Below are 25,314 nucleotides of genomic sequence, written 5' to 3'. Positions count from 1 at the left end.
AGAGAGCGAGTACTTCCGCCAAAATCCTGCTACTTCCGCCGATGCAGCTCACCGCTCCTTGGCTGCGGCTCACCGCTCCTTGGCTGCGGCTCACCGCTCCTTGGCTGCGGCTCACCGCTCCTTGGCTGCGGCTCAACGCCCCTTGGCTGCGGCTCAACGCCCCTTGGCTGCGGCTCACCGCTCCTTGGCTGCGGCTCACCGCTCCTTGGCTGCGGCTCACCGCTCCTTGGCTGCGGCTCACCGCTCCTTGGCTGCGGCTCACCGCTCCTTGGCTGCGGCTCGGCTCGGCTCAACGCACCTTGGCTGTGGCTCACCGCTCCAAGAGATGGGTCAAATGCGGAGAACAAATTTCACTGCGGTAACGTGTGTGACAAATCGTATGACTTTGGCTCTACATTAGAAATCCTTCACTGACATTAGCGGAAGGTTAGAGTAAAGGTGTGCTCTTCAACGAGCAGCTTTTGATTGTTGTAATGTAAGGCAAGCGAGCACCTTGATTTCAATACAGCCACACAGACAGACAGACACACACAGTAAATTCCTCACCAAATGGACCCTTACAGGTCAATGTGGTCACATTTATAACCTCTGAGTTACAAATGTACAACAAACACTCCCATAAAACAATGAACTTGGGGTGAAAACAGGGCTTCATCCTAAAAGAGATCTTGCATCTCAACTAGACGCTCGCGTCTCACGTCTCAACGCCAGCTCACGTCTAGTCTCGCGTAGCCAGACAACTATTCCACAATCTCCGAACGCTAGAGCGTCTGGAACTACAGCTCCCAAGAGCCGAGGAACGGAAGCCGCCTCTGCCGCTCGGACCGGAAAAAAATATTCCACCAGTCACGACGCAGTGCTCACGGAACCGCCGTCCCAGTGGAAACACAACCGAGATGGAAGCATAAGAGTCATACGAGCGGGCCGTGATTCATGTTATTTGTGTGCGGATAATTTAACACATGAAAGTATCATGGAATTAACACGTGGCAAAAGTGCAGCGAAAGCAGTGAAAGAAGAGATAACGCTATAGGCCAGTGAAAGAAGAACAATCGACACGTTGTTTTGCTTATGCTTACGAGTAGGATAGGACTGCACCAAAGTGAGAGGATGCGTCACATCCGCTTTATCAAATTGCGAGAGGCAACAGTCTGGCCACACGTCTGTGTTGCTGTTGTTTCTCTGTGAATACCGTGTGTCCGAGTGAGACACACAAAGCGTACATTTTGAACGAAGGGGGACTTGTCTTTGACCACTGACCGTGCTTTTTTCCCATGCTCACCGCAAATCGCTCCATCGCGTCACGGAAAGGGAAACTTCACCAACAAAGCGGGGTTGGAAAGGCAGAGGTAAAGCACAGGCGTACGCGGCACTTCCGCATACGGTCTGTGAGCTGGCCAACCGAGCCGCGCACAAAGCATGTGCTCTTCTCAATTGTAATAATAGACGGGCCTCTTCTGTGTAAATAAAATGTATTCAAAATATTAATGTAATATCCAATCATTTATTGCAAAGAATTTGAGTGTGCTCAGAAATAACAATGTGGAAGTCATGGTTGCCATCGGGAGACCAATAGTTCCAAACTTCTGTAAAGTATAGTTCCAAACATTGAATCCTCAAAGAGTGCCATAACTGTCTCTTTCAACGGGTGCGCACACACACGCACGCACGCACGCACGCACGCACGCACGCACGCACACACAAATTATAGTTAAATGTGAAAACCTGCAGACAAATCGAGAGTGATTCTGATTTAATATTAAGACACGCAGCGAAAAGAAAAGAAACAAAAACAAATTGTTCTTGGGGAAACTAACAGCCTAGTAATAAAACTTGTAAAACAAAAGGACAAAAAGAAAATAATAAAATTAGAACGACCATAATACTCTAAATCTAAAAGTAAAAATACATCAAATTAAATCAAATTAAAATATTTCATGACAAAAAACAAACAAAACAAACTGAAGTACATCAACTAACCCAAATCATTTCCTCAAGTAGCGAGTTCCCTCTTGTTACGCAACATTTAATAAAGACAAGACAAACTATTCACATTTAATAAAGATAAGACAAATTAATATAATAATAATAATAATAATAGAGATATTTACAGACGGGAAGGGAACGCGCGAGGTTGAGCGCTCTACGCACAGCAGCCATATTGGAAAGGAACCGGGCCTCTTCCTCGCTACCAATGATACTAAATTAAGGCCTTAATTGTTCTATTCTGGACAAACACAGTCAGGGTGCCAATAGTGTTCATGTTGGTTCACTGGAAACACTCCGGTTGGTCTCAAAGTGAGACACCCAAAGTGAGATACCCTCATGGTGACTACTTGAGGGGGTTCCACCTTCCAAATGCCCCATTTACTGTACGAGTGTGTAACTCTTGAGTGTATAAACGGAACCAAATGGACCCGTAAGGGTGGTTCCACTGGGGGGGGGGGGGGGGGTCCTTGAAATTACAAGGGAAAAGAAAGTGTTAAAACCATTACACTAAATGGAAGAGAGCACTTAATTAGTATAATAACTGGCAAGACCTGGTGAAGGAAGTAAGGAAGAGGCACCAATGTCTTTCCAACATGGCCGCTACCGTACAGAGAGACTATTCCACGACGACATTAAGTCCAACATCTTCCTAACTGAGGAGGCTATGCCCATGTACCTCCTCTGTCGCTATAGGGTCCGTGACCAATCGGCACAGACCTCAGAAAGAATGCAGCCAATCACGTTAACGTGACTGCATTCTACACAGAACCACGCACATCAACCAATCACACGCCACACCCCTAACAGTACGGAATCAATAGCACCTGTAAGCCCCGATTCATACTTGGTTGCGCACCGGTGTTAAAATAGCAGACCTGCAAGCTCGGAATGAGTCCTTGCCATGTTTTGGTTTATGACATGATATACATTGACCACACCACCACACTACGTCAACATCGCTGCCATATTGGTCCTTTCTTTTTCTGTTTCATAACCATTAGGGACACGGTCACACACACTTTCTACGTGTCAGAAGCGCCGGTTTCCCAACGCACATGGGTGAAATCCATAGACGTATAGAAGGTAGACGCCCCTTTCGGCTCTGGAGCGTATGTGCTCAAGGGAGGGCAACAAATCCCCGAGATTCCTTGGGAAGCCCCGCGGAAGCCTGAGCGTGCGTCACAGAGCGCATGTTCGGGTCTGATAAGTCCCGGAAAAGATGCGCTGTGATTGGCCAGTAGTCGCTGGAGTGGCGGCGTGACATAGCGTGCCGTCCACTCTTCCGGCGTACCAGAGTAAATTCTTCCGCCCTCCCGTCAACACGCATGGCTCCAACGAACTGCAGCAGCCAATGAGGCATCTATTGTTTTAATATCTATGGTGAAATCACTCCTCAACTATTATCTGCCAGACATAGTTAGTAGCCCAACCCCTTTGCATCCAGCAGCCAAACCTAGTAGTCACTTTTGAGTGGCACCGCACGCGGAAGCCACGTTCTGACAGAAAAAGCAGTCTGGTAAACTGCCTTTCTGACAGAGATCTGATTAACCCCTTTTGACTCGAGATCAGATTAAAAAAAAATGTCTTCTACATCCTGACAGTTTTCTGAAAAAGCTATGTTTCTATGTCAGTGGTTCTTTCGATTTTTCAAAAATAGCAGACCTACAAGCTCGTAGCGCGCCACTCGGTGGCGCGCTATGAGCTTGTAGATCTGCTGTTTTTCAATAGCTAAAGCATAACATAATGCTAACACCAAAAGGGGTTCCCGCCCGAAATGGGTTAATGCATTTCTGATACAGAAATACAGTGTGATAAAATAGCGATGCACAGTATGTCGGACGTTACTACCCCCTATCCCGAACCTCACAGGGAAGCCACAGGTGAGTCTTAACCCGGGCCACGTATGTCAGACTCCGTCTCCGCGGTCTAAAACTCGACTTTAAATGGGCCAAAAAAGTAAGTCGTTTGCGTTTGGCACAAAGTGGGATTCAATACCAGGAGGAGTGGATCGGGAGTCTTAATGATTAGCGAGGCACGCCACTGAGGCCGGTGCCGAGACGGGGCATTCGGTCTGTATTAGAATATGCTCTCATATATTCTAATATATATATATATATATATATATATATATATATATATATATATATATATTAGAATATGACAACGCCCAACCTCATGTAAAAAAGGAAGAAAGCCCTGCCCAGTAGGGGGGAGGTGCAGGGTAGGGGTCCAAGCCTCGCCACTACAGGGCGAGGCTTCCCTCCCCATATTTCTGGCAGTTAGAGTTGAGGGGTGATTTGAATTTCACCATTCTGCATTTCCCACAACCAAAGCAAGACGCAGTGCGTTGGCTTAAAACAAAGCGATATGTACTCTGACCGCGTGACTTTACCGTTACCATCTATACAACTATTCAGTGTTTGAGGAGCCAAGCAATCCTCGGGTTGAGAATTCAGCGAGTCTTGATTTTGGTTGCGGAGTAGCGAGCTCCTGGCTTCTCTAAAACATACACATAGGGCATATACGATATGCATTAGGATGCATGGCTTTATGCTGGACGCATGGCAGCGGGCGTCGTTGGCGCATCGCTCCAAGGAACAGCAGCAGCTGATGAAAGAGTATCCACGCTTACACATCGATACGCAGCACTGTCACGCAACCAACTATGACATCACCGCCACAGACGCCAGTAGAGAAGACTACGGTTAGTCCCTGAGGAATGAAAATACTCCCAGATTGGCCACTCGCACGCACGCGCGCGCACACACACACACACACACACACACACACACACTCACACTCTCACGTTCGCGCAGTAATAATGATCAAGTTATTTATTTTTATTTTTTTCTCGATCGCACGGAGCGCCGTATCAAAGGACGTGCTCACCGAGACTGTTTCAAGGAAGTCAGGATCATCACCACTACATTAAAAAAATCCATTACTTTCGAGACACAGCTGTACACCCCCCCCCCCCCCCCCCCAGCTATAAACGACTGATTGTTTAGGAACCGAAATGGACCCATAAAGTTCTGCGACTCAGAGTGTACACAAACAAATACCTTTTTAACGGGTCCATTTGCACCCTCTTGAGTTGTGGGGGTCCGTCCGTGGCCGTAATGCATATAAAACTGTGTGTCCTTGAAATAAAAATAATAATAAAATAATAATTGAGATGGCCACGACCTGGACAAATAACCGCAGAGAGAGGAGAGAGTGAGGGGGGGGGGGGGGGGCAGAGACAAGGTCTGAAGACAAGGTCTTCGCATCTAAAGTAGGTTCTAAAGTAGGTCTTTGGGGTGTCACTCAAAAAAAAGGGAAAAAAAAAGGAGAAAGGCCATGTCTTTCCATCAGTATGAAAATATACCGCCGCAGACTGACACTGACTGCAAGGGCGCTTCATTCACGGCGCGGACCGCGTTGGCGGTCGCCTGACCACCGTCGGGACATCAAAGCTGTGTTTTATGGAACTGCAGGCGTTCTACGACTGGCTGTAGGAGTTGTTCTGGTTCCCGTTGGAGCTCTGGTCGTTCTCACTGGAAGGACAAGAGCAAGACACGACGACACAGAAGGAGACCGTCGGGTTAGAGCTGTCACCATTACGCAATTAATGAAGTTGACGGTCAATTTTTGGGGCAGCAGTGGCTCAGGGGTAAAGTGTCCTTGAGCCAGACGCTAGGGCATTCAACTTTCTTTTTTTTTTTTTAACGGTGTACATTGGTGACTATAACTATAATCTACCTGATGTTGAGGCCTACAAAATCGGGAAAAATAAAAAATAAAATAAAAATAACCTTATTTCTTTTCTTATCAACTAGTACCAACAAGGTCGACTAGTGGATTTACTAGTCGACTAGTTGCTTAATGCCCTACCAGACGCTGAAGCCCTAATTGCTCAACCCTCAGCCATCGAACCAAGAAATCACGTCACGATTTTCTTTGCCAACACCCAGCGAAAGGCACTGTAATCATCAACAGTCGGGGGGGCATCAATCGTAGAGGAGATAACTATTCTGTGACTACTTAAAAGCTAAGAAAGAAAACGACAAACAACTGGCACTGGGTGAATTAAATAATGATTTAGTCAGGCACTGAATGAGTTAACGTGTACCTGTTAGGAGGGGGCTTGGGTTTGGGCATCTTGTTGAGCACGCCGGCCATCTCCTTCCTGTCGTCAAAGTTCTTCCACTGGTCGTACAGCTTCAGAATCACACGGATGATCTCCAGGATCTGTGAACACAACGGCACGCAAATTCATCCCATAGTGAACACAACACAACTCATAGTACGGCAGCCGACAGGCTTCTTCTGTTTAAAGTGGGAAATTTGGTCTTTTTTATTGGCCTAAAATATTGTCTATACATTTATGAATCCACTTGCTGACCGGCTGTCACTATTGGGCAATTTATTTCCCCCCCATTAACATCCTATGGCAGGCAAACTTTCCTTATGCTTTAAGTAGCATGTGACGTGTCAAACTAGGGGGTTTTCATGATTCTGAATCCATTCCAAGCATTAGTTTGGCACAAAAAAAACACTCCTTGGACTAAAAACAAATGTGATGAGGTCAGCACATTTTGGGCAAGTGGCTATGGCTGTTATTAGCCCAAGGAGTGTATTTTGTGCAAAACTAATGCTTGGAATAGTTTGACATGGCACATGCTACTTAAAGCAAAAGGAAAGTTTGACATTTTTGACCTTTTTGCCTTATACAGGATACACTCCGAACGCCCAGGACGAAGTTCTTTGTCCTTTCTATTAGTAACGCCCGTCGCCCAGGACGAAGTATTGTCCAAAAGACAAAGTTTATTGATACGAGAACGGATCGCATGGCTGTATAGCCCAGGCGCGCCTCCTGGGCTCTCCTCGGTGACGCGCAAGAGTGAGACGTCATCGAAAAACTCCCTCCTCTGTTTAGCTGATGAAAACGAAAATCTTAAAACGTTCATAACTCGCGATCTAAATCATCCCGTCTTTTTCTGAAAAAAGATCCTGTGTTAGACGGCGCTCCGCGGTCCAGTCGCTAGTCTCGATAGATTTATTCTGGTCTCCCGTTGTTGTCGAGCGATTCTAGAGTGGTGTGGCTATTGTTAGCTGCTACACAACATCATGAACTTCCGGCCGGTCCGTCCGGAAAAGGCGTCCGTGTTTATAAATCGACTGGGCGCATGAATGTAATGGATTAAATAGTTCCGGACAATTAAAGTGTTAATGGTAGGATCACAAGAAACCCCTATAAAAAAATTGCCCAATACCGACAGCCGGTCAGCAAGTGGATTCATGCATGTATATAGACAATATTTTAGGCCAATAAAAAGAGACTATATACCAAATTTCCCACCCGTCCACCTCGACTGCCAGACTATCATCCTAGTCTGTGAACACAACGGCACGCAAATTCATCCCATGGTCATTAACCAATTTCAACCTGCTGTCCCCAATGTGAGCCTGCCCTTATATACATTCAATTTGATTGAACATTTTATAAAAATGTGTGAACTTAGCCTATATCATTTATATCCAAGGTAAATTCTAAAAACGCCTCCTAAATCCTGACCATATCTTTATTAAGAAAATATGATGATGATAATAATAATAATGTGGCTACATAGCAACCCAAAAAGAAAAAACAACACAAGAGGCGTTCCTGGCTTGAAAGGTATAAGATAGTACAGGTGTAACCACTTTAAATGGGTTAAGTGGTTAATTAAACACGCTAAAGTAAGAAAGAATATAATAATACGACGTGAATCATGAATGAATGCTGTATTAATTCGACTGAACTTGAATATGCCGAGCTCCGCCTTTGCTCTCAGGGAAGAGGACTCTCACAGGACGTTTTAACAGTGAGCGAGCGACAGCCTGGCGTACTTCCCAGAAGTGCGTTATTTGTCTATGGCGATAGCAGGCAAAGAGGTGAGACAGTCGAAAAGTGGGCAGAGGAGCGTCGCTCAAAAACATGAAAATATTTAATCTTTGGACATCATCCTCCGGCGATAGGCAATGGAATTCATGTGTTGCTTTGTTTACCCTCCACACCGAACACCGAACCAACGATTATGTTCGTAGATGGCAGGAAAAACAATTAAAGTCACACACTGGTATGGACCCGATCCGCAGCAAGTCATTGGTGTCGGAATCGGGAAGGATCGGGTAGATCATCCGACAGCAGCGTGACGTAATGAAGCTTACCTTGTCCATGTCGACAGAGAGCTCCGAGAACCACTGCCTGGCGTCTTTCTGCTGCACCACACAGGCCACGTGCAGACACGCTGCGACACAAGAGAGAGAAGACACTGATCACGTTACACACCACAAACATTAGTTTGGTGTGTGTGTGGTCTGATTGTTTTGTTGTCAGAACCGTGCACTCGAAGAGAGCTGTTTACGAGTGCTTTAATCTTTATCTTTAATTTTCTTCTAACCCTATGGTAGCAATCTTCATGAATATGAGAATTTTCCAGTCCAATCCGTGCACGAAAGTGTTTTTTACTCCCCTGCTGTAAAAGCATATATGGGCCTACTGTGGTCTGGATATAGTTGCAGTGAAAGTGCACAGGGACAGATTCTTACCCAGAGCGATCATGAAGGGTGGATAGAGCAGACACAGGTCTGTCCTGTAGGTGTCATTCACTATCCGCCTGGTGGAGACACAAGCATTCTCAGTTACACAACATCAGCATGGGTAGATGACTTTCATTTTATTATTTACCCCATTTAAACCTCATGTTTCTATATCAGTGGTTCTCAATATTTCATGTCAAGGATCCCAAAGACTATATGTATTTGGTTGCCGACCCCCATTCGGAAATACGTTTTTCCAGGGACCCCCCCCCAGAGGCAAAGATTTGAGTTAAAAACGTTCGCTCTGAAATAATATATATTCAAAGATTTACGCCACATTTTCACGATTTTTCAAAAACAGCAGACCTACAAGCTCGTAGCGCGGCACTCGTGCCACGCTACGAGCTTGTAGATGTGCTATTTTTCAATAGCTAAAGTACAACATAATACTTAAAACACCACAAGGGATTCCCGCCCAAAATGGGTTAAGATGACGACCTGCACAAAAAACTATAAGTGAAGTGAAAACACACACTCACAATTATTTCAGTTTGGCTCCTCAGCATCAGTAAAAGTAATAAAGACAACCAATAATAGAAAATCCAAAACATCCATATACAACAGGGGCAGTACAACATGTGTCCAGTAGAGGGCAATGAGACTCCACACATAAACTTTGTTCTCACACACTTTCTACACTCTTAACTGACACCTTTGATACTGTTCCCAAAACAAAATAATCATAATGAACTGGCAACGCGCCCCCAAGCACCCAGTAAGGCTATCCAACGTTGAAGCTGCCACTACCTACTGGCGAAAAGAAGTGAAACTGCAGCACTTTTCATGGAGGTGGACGGACGTTCATGACGCCATGTAAGATAAGGAGACCTGAAATTTGAGGTCCGGGCTGCTCTTCCGCTCGCTCGTGCCGTTGAGTTATATAATGGTACTTCCGGCAGTCTTCTGGGTGCTTCAAAACGTCACTAAGCAACTTCCATTGAAATGAATAACTTAAGGGGGGGGGGGGGGGGGTCCACCCTCTGTCCTTTTATACCTCTACACCAGTGGTTCCCAAAGTGGGGTCCGGGGACCCCCAAGGGTCCTTGAGGGAGTTCCAGGGGGTCCGGGGACCCCCAAGGGTCCTTGAGGGAGTTCCAGGGGGGGCCCAGCTAAATGATAATTTGTAACCAAATGGACCCTTATGGGTCTGTAACTCAGAGAGCGTACAAATGGAACCCTAATGGGTCCATTTGGGGGGGTCCTTGAAATTAAACGTGTTGAAAATCACTGCTAGAGACTGCCATCCCTGGCATATCTTTTCAAATGGGGGTCCGCGGCCTAATGAGTGTCAATTTGAGGGTCCTCGACTTGAAAAAGTTTGGGAACCACTGCTCAAGCACTGGGAATTGTAGGCATTACATTTAGTTTGACTCGGTTCCACAGACAAATTAATAGATGAACTACAAGCTCACAACGCTCCGCACCTCGGCTATTCTTCCTTATATTATATTTGCCAATTTTGCTAATTTGTTAATAAAAAGCTCTTAAGGGTCATTAACTTGTAAGTTTAGCAATGTTTACTGTTGTGTGAGAAAACAATGTCGCACATTAAGCCAATCATCTGCGGACAACCCCAAAATAATTTGGCGACGCCCAGTTTGGGAACCACTGCTGTAAGTAAAACAGAGATGTGACAACCAAGACGGTGCACTTTTCATTTAATTTCATGCCTCATACAAAGATGCCATTGCCTGGCCCTGTATCTCAAATTGCCAAATACATTTTTGATTAAGGAATATAATATGCCTTTTGTATTCTCTCTGTATATCAGCAAAATGTAGATTTTTGTGCTAGACATTGAGGGAAATTCAGGTTCTCCTTATCTTACTTTATCTTATCTTACAATTATGAATTAATTAATCGATAATTCCCATCCCTACTTTTTTACCTATTAGCCAGGCACATGGTCACGGCGCTTAAAAACTACTTGGGCGACATGTTTGCTCCAACGAGGAAGAGTTGCATGCGATGCGACATGCTGTGAGCTTGCTCCTTCCCTGCCCCAAAACATTTAAACCTGTTAAAAGGTTTAAATGTGGGGGGGGGGGGGCACGAGAAAGTTTGAGAACTACTTTAGCCCATTTAAGCCCGACCTCAAAATTTAAAAAAAAATCTTCTAAATCCTCCAGTTTTCTGAAATAAATATTTTCACGATTTTTGAAAAATAGCAGACCCACAAGCTCGTAGCGCGCGCTATGAGCTTGTAGATCTGCTATTTTTCAATAGCTAAATTATAACATAATGTTTAAAACACCAAAAGGGGTTCCCGCCCAAAATGGGTTAGAAGGCATTTGTAGAATCAGCCTCAGGTCTTTATTTAGATTTAGATGGGGGTCACGCTGACCCAATGCATATTCATTCGAGGGCCTTTGAAATGAAAAAAAGAAGAAGAAACCCGAGAGATGAGCATCCGTACCAGGCGAGGGGCAGCAGCATGTCTTCCTGTCCCATGTCCTGGACGTACTGCAGCAGAGGTCTGTAGGGGTGGTAGACGATCAGGCAGCAGTCCTGCAGGGGAATGAAGAACAAAACAACAACATACACGTTAAAACCCATTTAGGCCTGACGTCGAAATAAATGCAAAGTCTTCTGAAAGACTATATATATATATATATATATATATATATATATATATATATATATATATATATATATATATATATTCAAAGATTTGTGCCGCATTTTCACGATTTTTCTAAAGTAGCAGACCTACAAGCTCGTAGCTATGAGCTTGTAGATCTGCTATTTTCCAATAGCTAAAGTATACCATAATGCTTAGTTAAAACACCAAAAGGGGTTCCCGTCCAGAATGGATTAAACACTGCTGCGTTTTTCAGATTTTTAGCCGCGTTTTTTTCAGTCGGTTTTCCGAAAAACGCATCCATGTCTGCAAGGACCTTTAGTTTGTTTCTGAATCTACTTTGTTGTCTAATTCGCAATTGCACGACTGCATGTGTGAAATAAAGTGGGTGTCACTGTCAATAATACATTTGTGTACGTGTGTGTGTACTGTAGTCTCTTTCTGTAGTCGTGGAAGCTGCTTTTTATGCATTATAATTTCCAAAGCAGTGCAAGGACAGATAGAATGTCTGTTCCCGTTGCTTTATTAAACTTAAACCTTTTTTTTTTGTAATATCGTCGCTGTCAGAAACCTCATATCTCCATATTACAACTTTGTTGGATTTTCATAATCAACCCCCTGCTTAATCACACTTTGTATTTAGCATGTAGATCTGCTGCTTTTGCTATTTTTGAATTTGAATCCTGAAAAGTAGGAGTTTTGGACATACAGCATGCCCAACAGATGATATGGAGCTTTGTGGTAGCCAAAGAGAGGAACAGAAACCTTTCCCTTCGACAAACACCCACCCCAACGAACCAAAAAAATCACACCCGTGTGAACTGAGTGGTGCAAGGTCTTATATAGCCTGATCAGCTGTGGTCACTGACGTAATGTCAGTGACGTAATGTCTCATTCCGGCCAATCACAATGCTCATTTTTTGGTACGAACAGACGGACAGACAGACACGTAAACTAACAAAGCCAGTTGTAGGAGTGGTTTACACCACTCAAGGATATCACTTACCCTACCTTTAACACTTATCTTAGCACTTCTCCTACCTTTAACCTATTCTGGGCGGGAACCCCATTTGGTGTTTTAAGCATCATGTTATACTTTAGCTATTGAAAAATAGCAGATCTACAAGCTCATATGAGCTTGTAGATCTGCTATTTTTGAAAAATCGTGAAAATGTGGCGCAAATTTGGAATATATATTCTTTCAGAGCAAACGTTTTTAACTCAAATCTTTGCTTCTGAGAGGTCCCTGGAACAACATGTTTTCAGATGGGGGGTCGGCGGCCAAATAGAGATAATTCTGCGGGTCCTTGACATGAAAATGGTTGAGCACCACTGACAGGTTTTTCAGAAAATTGTCATGATTTAGAAGACATTTTGTAGAATGGAGCTCAGGTCTAAATGGGTTAAGCATGCCACCGCCATACACACAAGCATCCACTCAAACAATGCAGCCAATCACCTGACTCAAACCGTGTTCACTCACCATCAATCAGCCAATCACCTGACTCAAACCGTGTTCACTCACCATCAATCAGCCAATCACCTGACTCAAACCGTGTTCACTCACCATCAATCAGCCAATCACCTGACTCAAACCGTGTTCACTCACCATCAATCAGCCAATCACCTGACTCAAACCGTGTTCACTCACCATCAATCAGCCAATCACCTGACTCAAACCGTGTTCACTCACCATCAACTCTAGCAGGTAGAACTCACACTCCAATATCTGTTGTCAGGAAGAGAGAAGCAGAGCAGTTAAGATCATACCAACACACAGTAATAAATAACATGTTACACTTCTGTATGACTTATTTATCATCAAAACAGTGATTATACATTAAAGCCATCCATCCAAAACTTCAGACTTTGAAAATAGCTGTGTTCCGGGACCAGGCGCAAAGCAGCGTGCAGATCTAAACCAATAAAAACAATGTTTTGGGGTGGGTGACACGGGGCGCAATAACTCAATCAAATCAATTTACGAACATCGCCAGCGTGTCATGTCAGGACAGTGCGGGATTGAAACGCATGCCTTTTTCATCTCTCTCGTTTTCTCCCTCGCTCATGTCCATGTATGACAGGATGAGGTGGCTATAAAGGACTACTCTCAAATTCTTTTCCAGGAATAAAACAAATTAATTAACTTTTTCCCAAATGGTCGCTGGGGACCGATGACTTAACTCGGAGAGCATATTATCATCAAAACAAAAAATATATATATAAAATGCAGAGTCATCATCACCACACCACCCAACACCACCCTTCTCTCTCTATAATTGGCAGTGGTGGAAAGTAACTAAGTACTTTTACTTAAGTACTGTACTTAAGTACAATTTTGAGGTATTTGTACTTTAGTATTTCCAATTTCCAGTACTTTTACTTCTACTCCGCTACATCTCAGAGCCAAAATGTGTACTTTTACTTCACTACAATTATTTGAAAACTTCAGTTACTAGTTACTTTGGAGATTTTAATTTTGATTAGAAAACACATTAATAACCACTTCAACCCTATACATTTCGGCTATTTTCAATAGATTTTGTACACATTTTGAACTTGTGAAATGGCATATTCTGCACAATGAGTACTTTAAGTACATTTTGATGCCGATACTTTTGTACTCAAGTACATTTTCAATTCCGTACTTGTAACGATGTAGTTCTAAATTGCAGTATAGGTACTTTTACTTAAGTAAAACAATTGAGTACTTTTCCCACCACTGATAATTGGGCACATTAAAAAAAAGAAAATAGGCTCTAGTGTCACATCATTCTGCTAATTTATTCTCGGTGGTGTGAACCCGTCCCTCCCCCGTTCCACAGTCGACTATTAATAATCATTTACACAGATCTGGACAGGCGAGGCGTGAGGACAGCCCCCTGGCTGGGAAGTCCCGGCAACTCGATAAATAAGTCGTCCGGTGGCGAGAAGTAATTACGTGACGGCGCGACGAGGAATGTGCGGGTCGACGACGACGACGAGCGTACGCATGTGTACGTGCACTCCCGCGCGCGCACGCCGGCGTCAGCCACTGTCAAAGCCGTCTCTCCCAGAGCGGCGGGAGTTTCAACGCACGAGTGTGAACGTTAGCTGTGGAATGTGACAAACGGGCTGACAGCGACCCAAGGACACTGGCCCACGCACGCGGGCGGCCCTGTGTTTGCTGTGACATGCTGAAGTGGCGCTGGTGGCACGGCGGTGCGAGGATACATATCTATGCAGAGGAAGCAGCCAAACAAACAGAGCCAGAGTGTTTGTTGCTCACACGGAGAGAGAGTTTGGAAGACGGAACAATAGAATAATGGAGCCAGATTGAAATTGATTCTCAAATTGCTTATAATTTCAAGGACCCACGGTTTATTACGCATTAGGCGACCCTCATTTAACCCATTTTGGTGTTTTAAGCTTTATGTTATAATTTAGCTATTGTACAGTAGGTCTGCTATTTTAGAAAAATCGTGAAAATGTGGCGCAAATCTTTGAATATATATTCTTTCAGCGTGTTTTTAACTCAAATCTTTGCTGCTGGGTGGTCCCTGGAACAACATATTTTCAGATGGGGGTCGGCGGCCAATTACATATATTTGTGGGCGTCCTTGACAAGAAATATGAGGTTTTTCAGAAAACTGTCATGATTTTGAAGAATTGTTTTTAATTTCGACGTCGGGCCTAAATGGGCCAAATAAGCTTCTGGTGGGTGGGGTGTGGTTATGGAATATGCAGCACAGAACTGGATTAGCTTTTTGTTTTACTTACATGATTCATTCTGTACGGGAACTCCTTCGGGAAGGCGTACGAAAATCTGGTTTTCACTGTGTGTAAGAACCAAGAGAAAAGAAACAGTGGATGCGCATTCTGTTGAATTCCATCACATGGATGCGATTCAGGAGTAGTGAGCTGTACTTATGTAGTCACGTTGCGTCTGAGTTAGGGTTGTACCGATCCGATCAGAAAATCGGGGCCGATCACGTCATTTTCAAATGATCGGAATCGGATCGGGAGCAAAAACAAAAAACTTGATCGGGACATCCGTAGTATCAAAATGATATCCATATCATGATATTAGACTGGATTATTGTCTGTGATTTTGGATATTGTACTATTGTGATATGGCATAAGTCTATAAAAAATATAAATATCGGATTGGGAAAAATCTGTATCGCAGATACTCTAAATCAAATGATCGGATCGGGAGCAATAAAACATGATCGTTGTTACGTACATACAGATGTCGCCGCTGAGATTAGCCTAGTGTTGGACACAACTCCAAATTCCTGCAAAAAAAAAAGAAAAAAAAAGGTTTAGTATCTTTTTTTTTTTACCATCGAACAATGGGCGTTAAACCAATTGTTTAATGTGCAACATTGTTTTCTCACTCAACAGTGCACTATCAATATTGTCAAACATCTACCAGTTTTACCTAAGAAAGAGAAAAAATAATAATCTTTGCAATCTATGGAACCAAGTCCAACTAAACGTAATGGCTCAACTCCTATAATTCCAAGTGCTTGTCAGCGTGGGGGGGTCCCCAGTTCAAACATGATTATGTTGAGAGTTCAAGGTTTAGGAACCCTTGGGCTAAAGTAAACCAAAGGCTTTGGATTGCTATTAGAGTCCAATTAATTCCATGATATACCATGGTCTGAGGATGAGGTGTCTGATTTAGATTTAACCCATTTTGGGCAGGAACCCCTGTTGGTGTTTTAAGCATTATGTTCTACTTTAGCTATTGAAAAATAGCAGATCTACAAGATCTCGTAGCGCGCCACCGAGTGGCGCGCTACGAGCTTGTAGATCTGCTATTTTGGAAAAATCGTGAAAATGTAGCGCAAATCTTTGAATATATATTTCAGAGCGAACATTTTTAACTCAAATATTGGCTTCTGGGGGGGTCCCTGGAACAACATATTTTCAGATGGGGGTCTGCGGCCAAATACAGATAATTCTGGGGGTCCTTGACGTGAAAAAGGTTGAGCACCACTGACATAGAAACATGGGTTTTTCAGAAAAATGTTAGGATTTAGAAGCCTTTTTTTTTAATCGACTTCAGTCCAAAATGGGTTAAACACATTTAAGCGGCCAGGGTTATTTAATCCATTACATTCATGCGCCCAGTCGATTTATAAACACGGACCCCTTTTCCGGTGTGTGTGTAGCAGCTAACAATAGCCACACCACTCTAGAATCGATCGACAACAACGGGAGACAAGAATAAATCTATCGAGACTAGCGACTGGACCGCGGAGCGCCGTCTAACACAGGATCTTTTTTCATAAAAAGACGGGATGATTTAGATCGAACGTTTTAAGATTTTTGTTTTCATCAGCTAAACAGAGGGAGTTTTTCGATGACGTCTCACTCTTGCGCGTCACCGAGGATTGCCCAGCAGGCGCGCCTGGGCTATAGAGCCATGCGATCCGTTCCCATATCAATAAACTTCGTCTTTTGGACAATACTTGGTCCTGAGCGTCGGGCGTTACTAATAGAAAGGACAAAGAACTTCGTCCTGGGCGTTCAGGGTGTCAATGTGTAATCGAGTTGCCTCACCTCCACCTTAGAGGCCAGGAATACGCAGGTTGGGGCCATGAGAACAGGGTCTATACTCTTCAGTGAGTACCTGGAAGAAAAAAACGAAAAGAACATGAAGACATATCAGTTCAGTGTTAACTCATTCACTATCAAGGTAGGTAGTAGTTCGCACGACTCCAACTACTCTCAAACTCTCTTGAGTATTTTTACCGTTGGGTAAGTAACTTTACAGAAAACAACCAGCACTCACTGAACTCACGTTTTAAGGCACTTTTAAGTGACGCCAAGGCATACCTAGCATAAATTAATATAGTAGAAAAATATAAAACATCATCATAAACCTCTAATAATGCATCATTTCCATCTCCATATGATTCTACCAAATGTATTCCTTTGCTTTTTTTTGTTATTTGTATTAATGTAATATAAGTAAGTCAAAAAGGGTAGGCACAATATAAGCTACGGCTTCAGCCTACACCTTTTCGGTCCAAACATTTCCTGTAAAGTTTTTGCTGTGTGGGTGGGTGGGGGGGACAAAACATGGCATACCTGGCATAGAAGCGTTTGGGGGGGGGGGGGGGGACACACAAAACATGGCATACCTGGCATAGAAGCGTTTGAAGTAGACGGTTGCTGTGGCGATGACCTGCTGCCGTAGCTTCAGGTGTTCCCCCAGGGCCTGAATGACTGCGATAATAATATGCAAATATAAAAGATACAAATAAAGGAATTCAATCTATGCTCGTTGCACAATTCAATTCAATCTCTATTAGCGGACTCGGGGTCCATACACGAGGCACAAAGGAATAGACATGAAAGAAACAGGACGGGCAATAAAAAGTCATTAAAAAGGATGTCAAATAAATAGTACAAAACGTAACCCACAGACAGTACATACAGTACAGGCATTTTATCCAGTGCACCCTTAGTCTGGATGAACTTTAGCCTATAGTGTGAACAGCTGATTGTGGGTTTTGAGAGCACCACAATGCCGCAAGCGTTAGATAATATTGGTTCACCCATCTGACCACCTCCTCCCCTCCCCACCCTGGTAGAAAACAGCGGAAAGAAACTGACGTCAACATTATTTCGAGCGACGGCCCTCTGCACTGCAGTTCACTCCTAGACCAAGGAAATGTGTCTCGTACCCCCAGGCTTTCATCTTTGAGCCGAATGCGAAACGAAAATAAAAGCCTGGGTACCGAGGCTACATCATTGTATGCAAGGTGCAACCTTTGCATACTAGATTTCGTATAAGACCACAGGGGAGCAGTTTAACCCATTTAGGCCTGACCTCGAAATAAATAAATAAAATCTTCTAAATCCTCCAGTTTTCTGAAATAAATATTTTCACGATTTTTCAAAAAATAGCAGACCTACAAGCTCGTAGCGCGCCACTCGGTGGCGCGCTACGAGCTTGTAGATCTGCTATTTTTCAATAGCTAAATTATAACATAATGTTTAAAACACCAAAAGGGGTTCCCGCCCCAAAATGGGATAAAGCAGTGTGCAATATGCCTGAAAATAATGACACTTTCACTTTAGTTGAACAATGACTGAACTTACGGGCAATAGTGTTTGCTTGAGCATACAACTTACCACATTGTCTGAAAATATGCTCATCATCAGTCATTTGATCAGTAACAAAGTGACCAAGATCACACACTGTGCAAGAATAAAAAGTGTCTGCTAGGGCTGTCAGTTCACCTCTATAATCCAATTCGAATTTCATTGCTTCATTATTTGTAATTTTTGAATATATTCGAATATTTACATTGTTTATTTTAGCTCATTATAGCCTACTGAAAAACACCTCTATACACAGAATATCAAGTTTTGTATGCACGTTCTGTCCACTAGAGGGCCCCCCCATCCAAACGCCAAAGCTATTTTTTCAACATGACATGGTTTGCACGGAAAAATAATAATAATGTTTCATTAGTCAGTCTATCATGGACGGGACAACTCCAGACTCCAGATCACCAGCAATAGTTTCTCTATTTTAACAGAATGCTTGGCTATCAGATGAACAGGCCAGTAATGCATAGTCTGCAGACAACGTTTTCTCTTGATGTTATTTTCCCGTCCACCTTCCACTCATCACGGCGTTCGGAAATAGCGCACTGACTGCACTGTGCAATGCAAACTAATAGGCGAGTGCTCTCCTGTCCGGTGCGATATTTCCGAACGTAAATGTTCCCCTGTTCCCTGTTGTTATCTTGAGCCTCTGCCTTGTTTGTTTACACGTGTGCTGCTGCAGTGTTGCTTCCTGCTTTAGTCTGACTCACGCCCAGCGGCAGCTATCCATAGGCAGCTATCCCACTTGATAGAGTGAGGACGTAACGAAAGCACCGCCCCCTGCTATAACTCTAGTCTGGAAGGCGAGAAGCGGCCGGACCGATTCAACAGCGGTAGATTCGTTATTCATACATTAAGCGAGCGGATAAAATAAAATATAAAACAAAATAAAAATATAAAATATAATTAATAAATAATAAAAGCTCCATTCGAATGGCAATTTTACAATTTTAGCTTTCGAATATATATATTTTTTTTAATATTCGAATTTCTTTCATATTGTGAAATTCGTTCTGACAGCCCTAGTGTCTGCACATCAAATTACTGCTCCTTAACGTATCTTTGACTTCATCGGTTATGGTGTAAACTGTAAACACACACGGACTCCTTTTATTCTTATACTGTAGTGTAAATAAATGATGATAAATTACATGGTAGCGTAATGGCACAGACTGGCATACACGCATCTCAAATCTGACTCCTTCTATCATGTATCCCCTCTCTGCTGTCTCACAGCACCCTTTAGAACGGTTTGTTAAGTTTGTCGTCGACACCAGCATTTTAGGGAGTATCTGCAGCTTTTCAGATATCGGTACAACTCTAGTGTACTAGGGATGTTAATAGATAATCCTTAATCGATTCATCGATCGTTATGAATTTCTTCAATTGAACCTAACAGTAAACAATTGATCAGAGATTCTGCGGTTCCATCATAGGCCGGCTTTCTGTGACTGTAATGCTGTCTGCGCGTGTGTGGCCGAGGAACGCACATGTGGGCTGTTTTTTTTTTTAAAGCCCCCCCCCCCCCCCCCCCCCCCCACTAGGGTTGGAATTCGGAACCCGAATTTCAGACCCAGTTCCGACATTGCCGATCCGGAGCCGGTTCCATCTTTTTTTTGTATTAACGGTTCGCCAAACGGTTCTCATCAGTCGTCATTTAGCTCCACTGTGTCTGTGCATGCATGCAGCTCCACCACAGCCGGCGGGGGACGAGGATGATGCAAGGCTGGTTCACTTTCCACAGGCTAGTAACGTTAGAAAATAAAAACTACTAACTTCTACAGAGCTTTTTATTAGGCTTATTGTACAACTGTTGTTAATGGTGTTAATTTAGAACGCCAATGACTCGACGTCTTTCTGTCTGAATCACGTTAACTATAGAGCTATGAATTAAATAAAAATCAATTTGTCTGACAATATTCTCTGCTTAGTGCAACTTGAGTTATGTTCAAAAAGGGTAGGCGCAATAAGCCTCGGTTTCTGCCTTCACCTTTTCGGTACCACTAGTTATTAGTGGATTTTAATGTATGTACATCTGTATGTACTCCTTTTTCCTTGTATGAACCGAAATAAAATCTATCTTTCTATGTATCTATCTATCTATCTATCTATCTATCCATTTTGAGATGTTTCCTGTGGACATGCAACTGGTGCAAGTTACAACATCCTTTGCAGGAAACTATGGCATCACATGTATTGCACTTTGCGATGAGTGAGCGAGTGAGGCGGATACCACTGTTCTGTGTATTCAGCGAGCGCTCACCGCCGCAGAGCGAGTGTGGTTAACAGAGAGGGAAATGACTGAGGCTGAGCAGGCAATAAATGCAATGCCATAGTTTCCTGCAAAGGTTGTTGCACGTCCACATCTCAAAATCAATACGCCTACACGAGTCACGAGATTAATCTATGCACATCGTGTTTGAGAGCCTGCGGAAAGCCATGGCCCCCACTCCCCGCAGCTCCACCACAGCCGGCGGGGGACGAGGATGATGCAAGGCTGGTTCACTTTCCCCAGGCTAGTAACGTTAGAAAATAAAAACTACTAACTTCTACAGAGCTTTTTATTAGGCTTATTGTACAACTGTTGTTAATGGTGTTAATTTAGAACGCCAATGACTCGACGTCTTAGACGTCTATAGAGCCATGAATTAAATAAAAATCTATTTGTCTGCACTTATTTTTACAACTTATAAGCAACTCAACTGCTTTTGATTTGGCTCTAAATTAATCGCGCAACTGTTGAGAGCCCAGCCTTTAGGTGCATATATACCTCCATAGATTGATTACTTTATAAACAGTTTGCAGAAAATAGCACAGGAACGTAGCCTACAGTTCAATACAAGGTCTGCTAAGAGGATTTTATAACCCAAGAAAACACTGGCTTGTTTCCATTAGGGTAACTGTCTGGGGTCCTTCATATTAAATTAATCTGAACATTAAAGACACAACATTTGTCACCACAACAATATCATTATTGCAATGTGTACTGTATATGTAATATACAGTACACAGTACAGTAAATTGCAACAATGATGGTGGTGGCTAGCTGGTGGTGGTGAAGTTTAAATAATAGTGCCACCTCATAATTGTAAAGTGCATACAATAATTTAATTTGTGTTTATTAAGTACTTGGTTAGGTTAGTTATAATATAAGCATAATATATGTCAGAAAAAAAGGGGGGGAAAAAAATATTAGGAACCATTAAGGGAACCGTTAGGAACCGGAACCGCTAAGAGGGATCCGGTAAGGATCCGGAATCGTTAAAATCCTAACAAATCCCAACCCTACCCCCCACCTTGGTAGCCACAGAAACATCACTGCTTTTGCATGTGATGTGACAGACAAGACAGTGCACTTTTCATTTAATTCCTCATACAAAGATGCCACTGCCTGGCCCTGTATCTCAAATGGTCAAATAAATATTTGAGTAAGGAATAAAATATTTTTATGTTAAGACATTGAGGGATGTTAAGATTCTCAGATAAAAAAGAAAATGCTGCTTTATATCAACTCACCGGTTAATTGATCGATAATGTTAGCAGCAATGATTAATCTAAAATTCCCATCCCTATAGAGCATCGCAGTCCTGCCCCCTTTCATGACGACGCCAGGCCCAGGAAATAGTTTCCAATGCATTTTTCTCATAGACATTTCAAAACGTATTTATTGAAAGACCTTATAAGCGTCAAAAAAAAAGTGTTGTAACCTGCCGTTTTCTTCTTCTTTCTAATTATTTGTTCAGCCCGAAAGATTTGTCACGACAAGAGTTGGCTTTGTCCGCGGCGTAAAACGTCTTTAAATAAATACTTTCTGAAAAGTCTATGAGGAAAATTAACGGGGGATTTCTTTTCCGGGTCTCACGAGGGGGGGGCGGGACTGCGGCGCTCTATACTGTACGTATAACAGTATAAAATAATATGATGTTGGTACCGTTGGCGAAGAAGATCTGGATCTTCCAGTACTCTTCCTCCGACAGGAATTTGAGGTCCTTCTGTCGTTCTTTCATCAGGTCCTGCTTGTCCAGGACCCACTGCAGACTGCAAGAGACGACACATTCATGCTTTTACGTTGGAATTCAGGCCAAATGTCCGCTAGATCTTGTCCCCACACGTCTCAATATTTGCCATTGACAATCAACATAAGGGTCACATATTTGATAACTATCCATCATTTATCTGGGGACCCCCTGGGCTGGAACCCCTTCAAGGACCCCTGGCAGTTCCCACCCAGACACCACTTTGAGAACCAATGTCCTACCCAACACCAGGGTCTAAATGTCAGGGAGAGCACCACCTCCAACCACTGCATTACCATGATAACAGAATACAGATCAGATAAAATACTAATGTATTGTTTGATCTGTGTCACTTTATAGCTTATAACCATTATGTTAAACTTTAGCTGTTGACAAATAGCAAATCTACAAGCTCATATAGTGCGGCACCGAGTGCCACGTTACGAGCTTGTAGATCTGCTATTTCGTGAAAATGTGTGCAAATCTTTGAACATATATTCAGTCACAGCGAACGTTTTTAAATCAAATATTTGCTTCAGGGGGGTTCCTGGAACAACACATTTTCAGATGGGGGTCAGCGGGCGAGTTTCATATACATTTTGGGGTCCTTGACATGAAATAGTTTGAGAACCACTGATATAGAAACATAGGTGTTTCAAAAAACTGTCTCTGAAGACATTGATTTTGCAGAATCTGGTCTTTGATTGATTGATTGAAAATTGTATTAACAGTTTGCAGAATTACAGTACATTTCAAGCACAAACTCAATACAAAGGCTGTTAACTGTGAGTGGACGACCCAATTAAGCATTACACTTGTTTACAACAGGGTCCACCATGTTCAATTCATCAAAACATTTAGAGACATACAAATAGACACTTCTATATAGACAAAGAACAGAACAGGAATTCATCATAATGTAAAAATCACACCCGTGTGAACTGAGTGGTGTAAGGTCTTATATAGCCTGTCTGACGTAATGAAATCATGTCTGACGTAATGAAATCACACCCGGGTGAACAGGGTGAACATAGCAACCATGCTCATTTTTTCTGCACAGACTAACAAAGCCAGTTGTAGGAGTGGTTTACACCACTCAAATGAACAGGGTGAACATAGCAACCAGAACCATGCTCATTTTTCTGCACTAACAAAGCCAGTTGTAGGAGTGGTTTACACCACTCAAAAAGGGAAAAGAAACATATACAGTGAGGGGAAAAGGGGGGGGGGCGGTGGGGGGGGGGATTCAGATTGTACGGGGGCCAGTCTCAGGTCTCAATGGGTTAACATAGCCCAAAATTTGAACTCTCAAATGTGGGGCTAGGGTTAACATAGCCCCATATGTGCCCTCTCCCTACGCTCATTCTGTAGCTCCGAGATGAGGTCACACACAGGGCCCCTCCCACCCCGTTCAGAAACGGCGCATGTTTCCACAATTCCACGATTCTTACCCTTTTCTAAACGCCACTTCAAGCGTGAAGTGGCGTATAGGGTTTACACTAATTCAACGTCAACAACGCCAAAGAAAATCCAACTTTAAACGGTTACGAGCGTTACAGCGGTTGGTTTAGTCAGCCGCTTCCATGTTTATCAAGGGATTCATGCGTGTGCGCGTGCATGTCGAGTGAACTGAAGTCAGTAGGACATTTTCGACCAGGGGAGGCGCCGGGGAGGCGCTAAAGCTTTTCAACTTCCTTGAAAAACATGCTAAACAACCGCTAGACGCTCGTGTAACCGTTTAAAGTTGGATTTTCTTTGGCGTTGTTGACGTTGAATTAGTGTAAACCCTTCACGCCACTTCACGCGTGAAGTGGCGTTTAGAAAAGGGTAAGAATCGTGGAATTGTGGAAACATGCGCCGTTTCTGAACGGGGTGGGAGGGGCCCTGTGTGTGACCTCATCTCGGAGCTACAGAATGAGCGTAGGGAGAGGGCACATAACATGGGCTAGGGTTAACACTGAATATTTTAAGGGCAGCAAAACCTTTGGATTATTTAAGTATCTGCTCAGACAAAAACAAAGAAACTGGATGAGAATGTTGATCTACTTGTAATCAACGCACGTCCAGTCAAGATTCAATATGAAGACTTTATAATGTCACTGTGGCTTAATATGGGGTCCAGGGACCCCAAACAATCCTCGAAGGGGTTCCAGGGCGTCCCCAGAAAAGCGAGGAAAAGTTTAACCATTTTAGTTTCAGCTATTCAAAAATAGCTGATCTCACAACACAAGCCCATCGCATCGCGACGGGTTGTGGGCTGGTAGATCAGCTATTTTCGAGGGGGGGAAATGAAGACAAATCCTCTCTCTCTTGTGGGGGGTCTCTGGCTGGAATCTAATCTTTTCAACTGGGGGTCCACGGTCAAATACACATCATTGGGCGATTCTTTATGTTGGAGATCCAATTAAAAGATTCAATTTGATGACTTTTATGTCCCATAATGATACGGAGCGGAGCGGCGGTAGGCCTCAAAATAGAGCCTCAAAACATAAGATCTTTATGAAATAAAGTCCTGATCCGTCCGTGTTCAGGTCTGTACTCACTAGTGGGAGCTCTGCCAGAAGTTCCCTGCCATGTCGTGTTGGTTGAGGTAGAAGAGGACGAGGAATAACGAAGATAATTCACTGATAAAGAAGAGGATTTCCAAGAGAAAAGTAAAATAATCACTAGTGAGTGCGACGCGCTAAACGTACCGGGCAGAACAGCGAAAGCGGCACAATGGTTCCACTTCCTCCCGAAACGTCCGTTCCGCTACTGCATATTATTATTATTATTATTATTATTATTATTATTATTATTATTATAATACAACTAAACAAAATATAGGGAATTCCGGTATAAACACTCTATCTGTGATAGAATCCATCCATCTCTTTCAAATATTTGAATGGTTCCACCTCCCAAAAGTAGCTGTGCCTTGAGGGGCATGGCCAAATGTGCCATTGATGTAGATTCATATTATTTAACATTGCATATTGATATTTTAAATTCAGC

At 43.2% G+C, this 25,314-nt stretch overlaps 1 protein-coding gene across 1 annotated transcript; it reads right to left on the bottom strand.

Annotated features, from left to right (window-relative positions):
• Nucleotides 1-1,658: 1,658 nt before the first annotated feature.
• ccnc (cyclin C) lies at nucleotides 1,659-25,041 on the bottom strand. Its single transcript, XM_079525945.1, has 12 exons — nucleotides 24,864-25,041; nucleotides 22,236-22,342; nucleotides 17,329-17,413; nucleotides 16,745-16,814; nucleotides 15,420-15,471; nucleotides 14,954-15,009; nucleotides 12,888-12,923; nucleotides 11,030-11,121; nucleotides 8,563-8,630; nucleotides 8,182-8,261; nucleotides 6,101-6,219; nucleotides 1,659-5,525 (listed from the first exon to the last, which is right to left on the bottom strand). Exons 1-12 carry the CDS (start codon nucleotides 24,893-24,895, stop codon nucleotides 5,471-5,473), a joined length of 852 nt encoding a protein of 283 aa, XP_079382071.1. The 5' UTR covers nucleotides 24,896-25,041; the 3' UTR covers nucleotides 1,659-5,470.
• Between the last annotated feature and the right edge of the window lie 273 nt (nucleotides 25,042-25,314).

The sequence above is a fragment of the Electrona antarctica genome (genome assembly GCF_951216825.1).
Source record: "Electrona antarctica genome assembly, chromosome: 17".
Taxonomy (NCBI): Eukaryota; Metazoa; Chordata; class Actinopteri; order Myctophiformes; family Myctophidae; genus Electrona; species Electrona antarctica.
This window is presented reverse-complemented; position numbering and strand designations above follow the sequence as displayed.

Excerpts from the sequence above, each read along its gene's own strand:
- ccnc (XM_079525945.1), bottom strand. The coding sequence starts at position 24,895 with ATGGCAGGGAACTTCTGGCAGAGCTCCCACTA. Across the intron at positions 15,010-15,419 it reads CTCAGCGGCGACATCTGTAT|TGAAAACCAGATTTTCGTAC; the intron begins GTACGTAACAAC and ends TCTTACACACAG. Across the intron at positions 6,220-8,181 it reads TCTCTGTCGACATGGACAAG|ATCCTGGAGATCATCCGTGT; the intron begins GTAAGCTTCATT and ends TTGTGTTCACAG.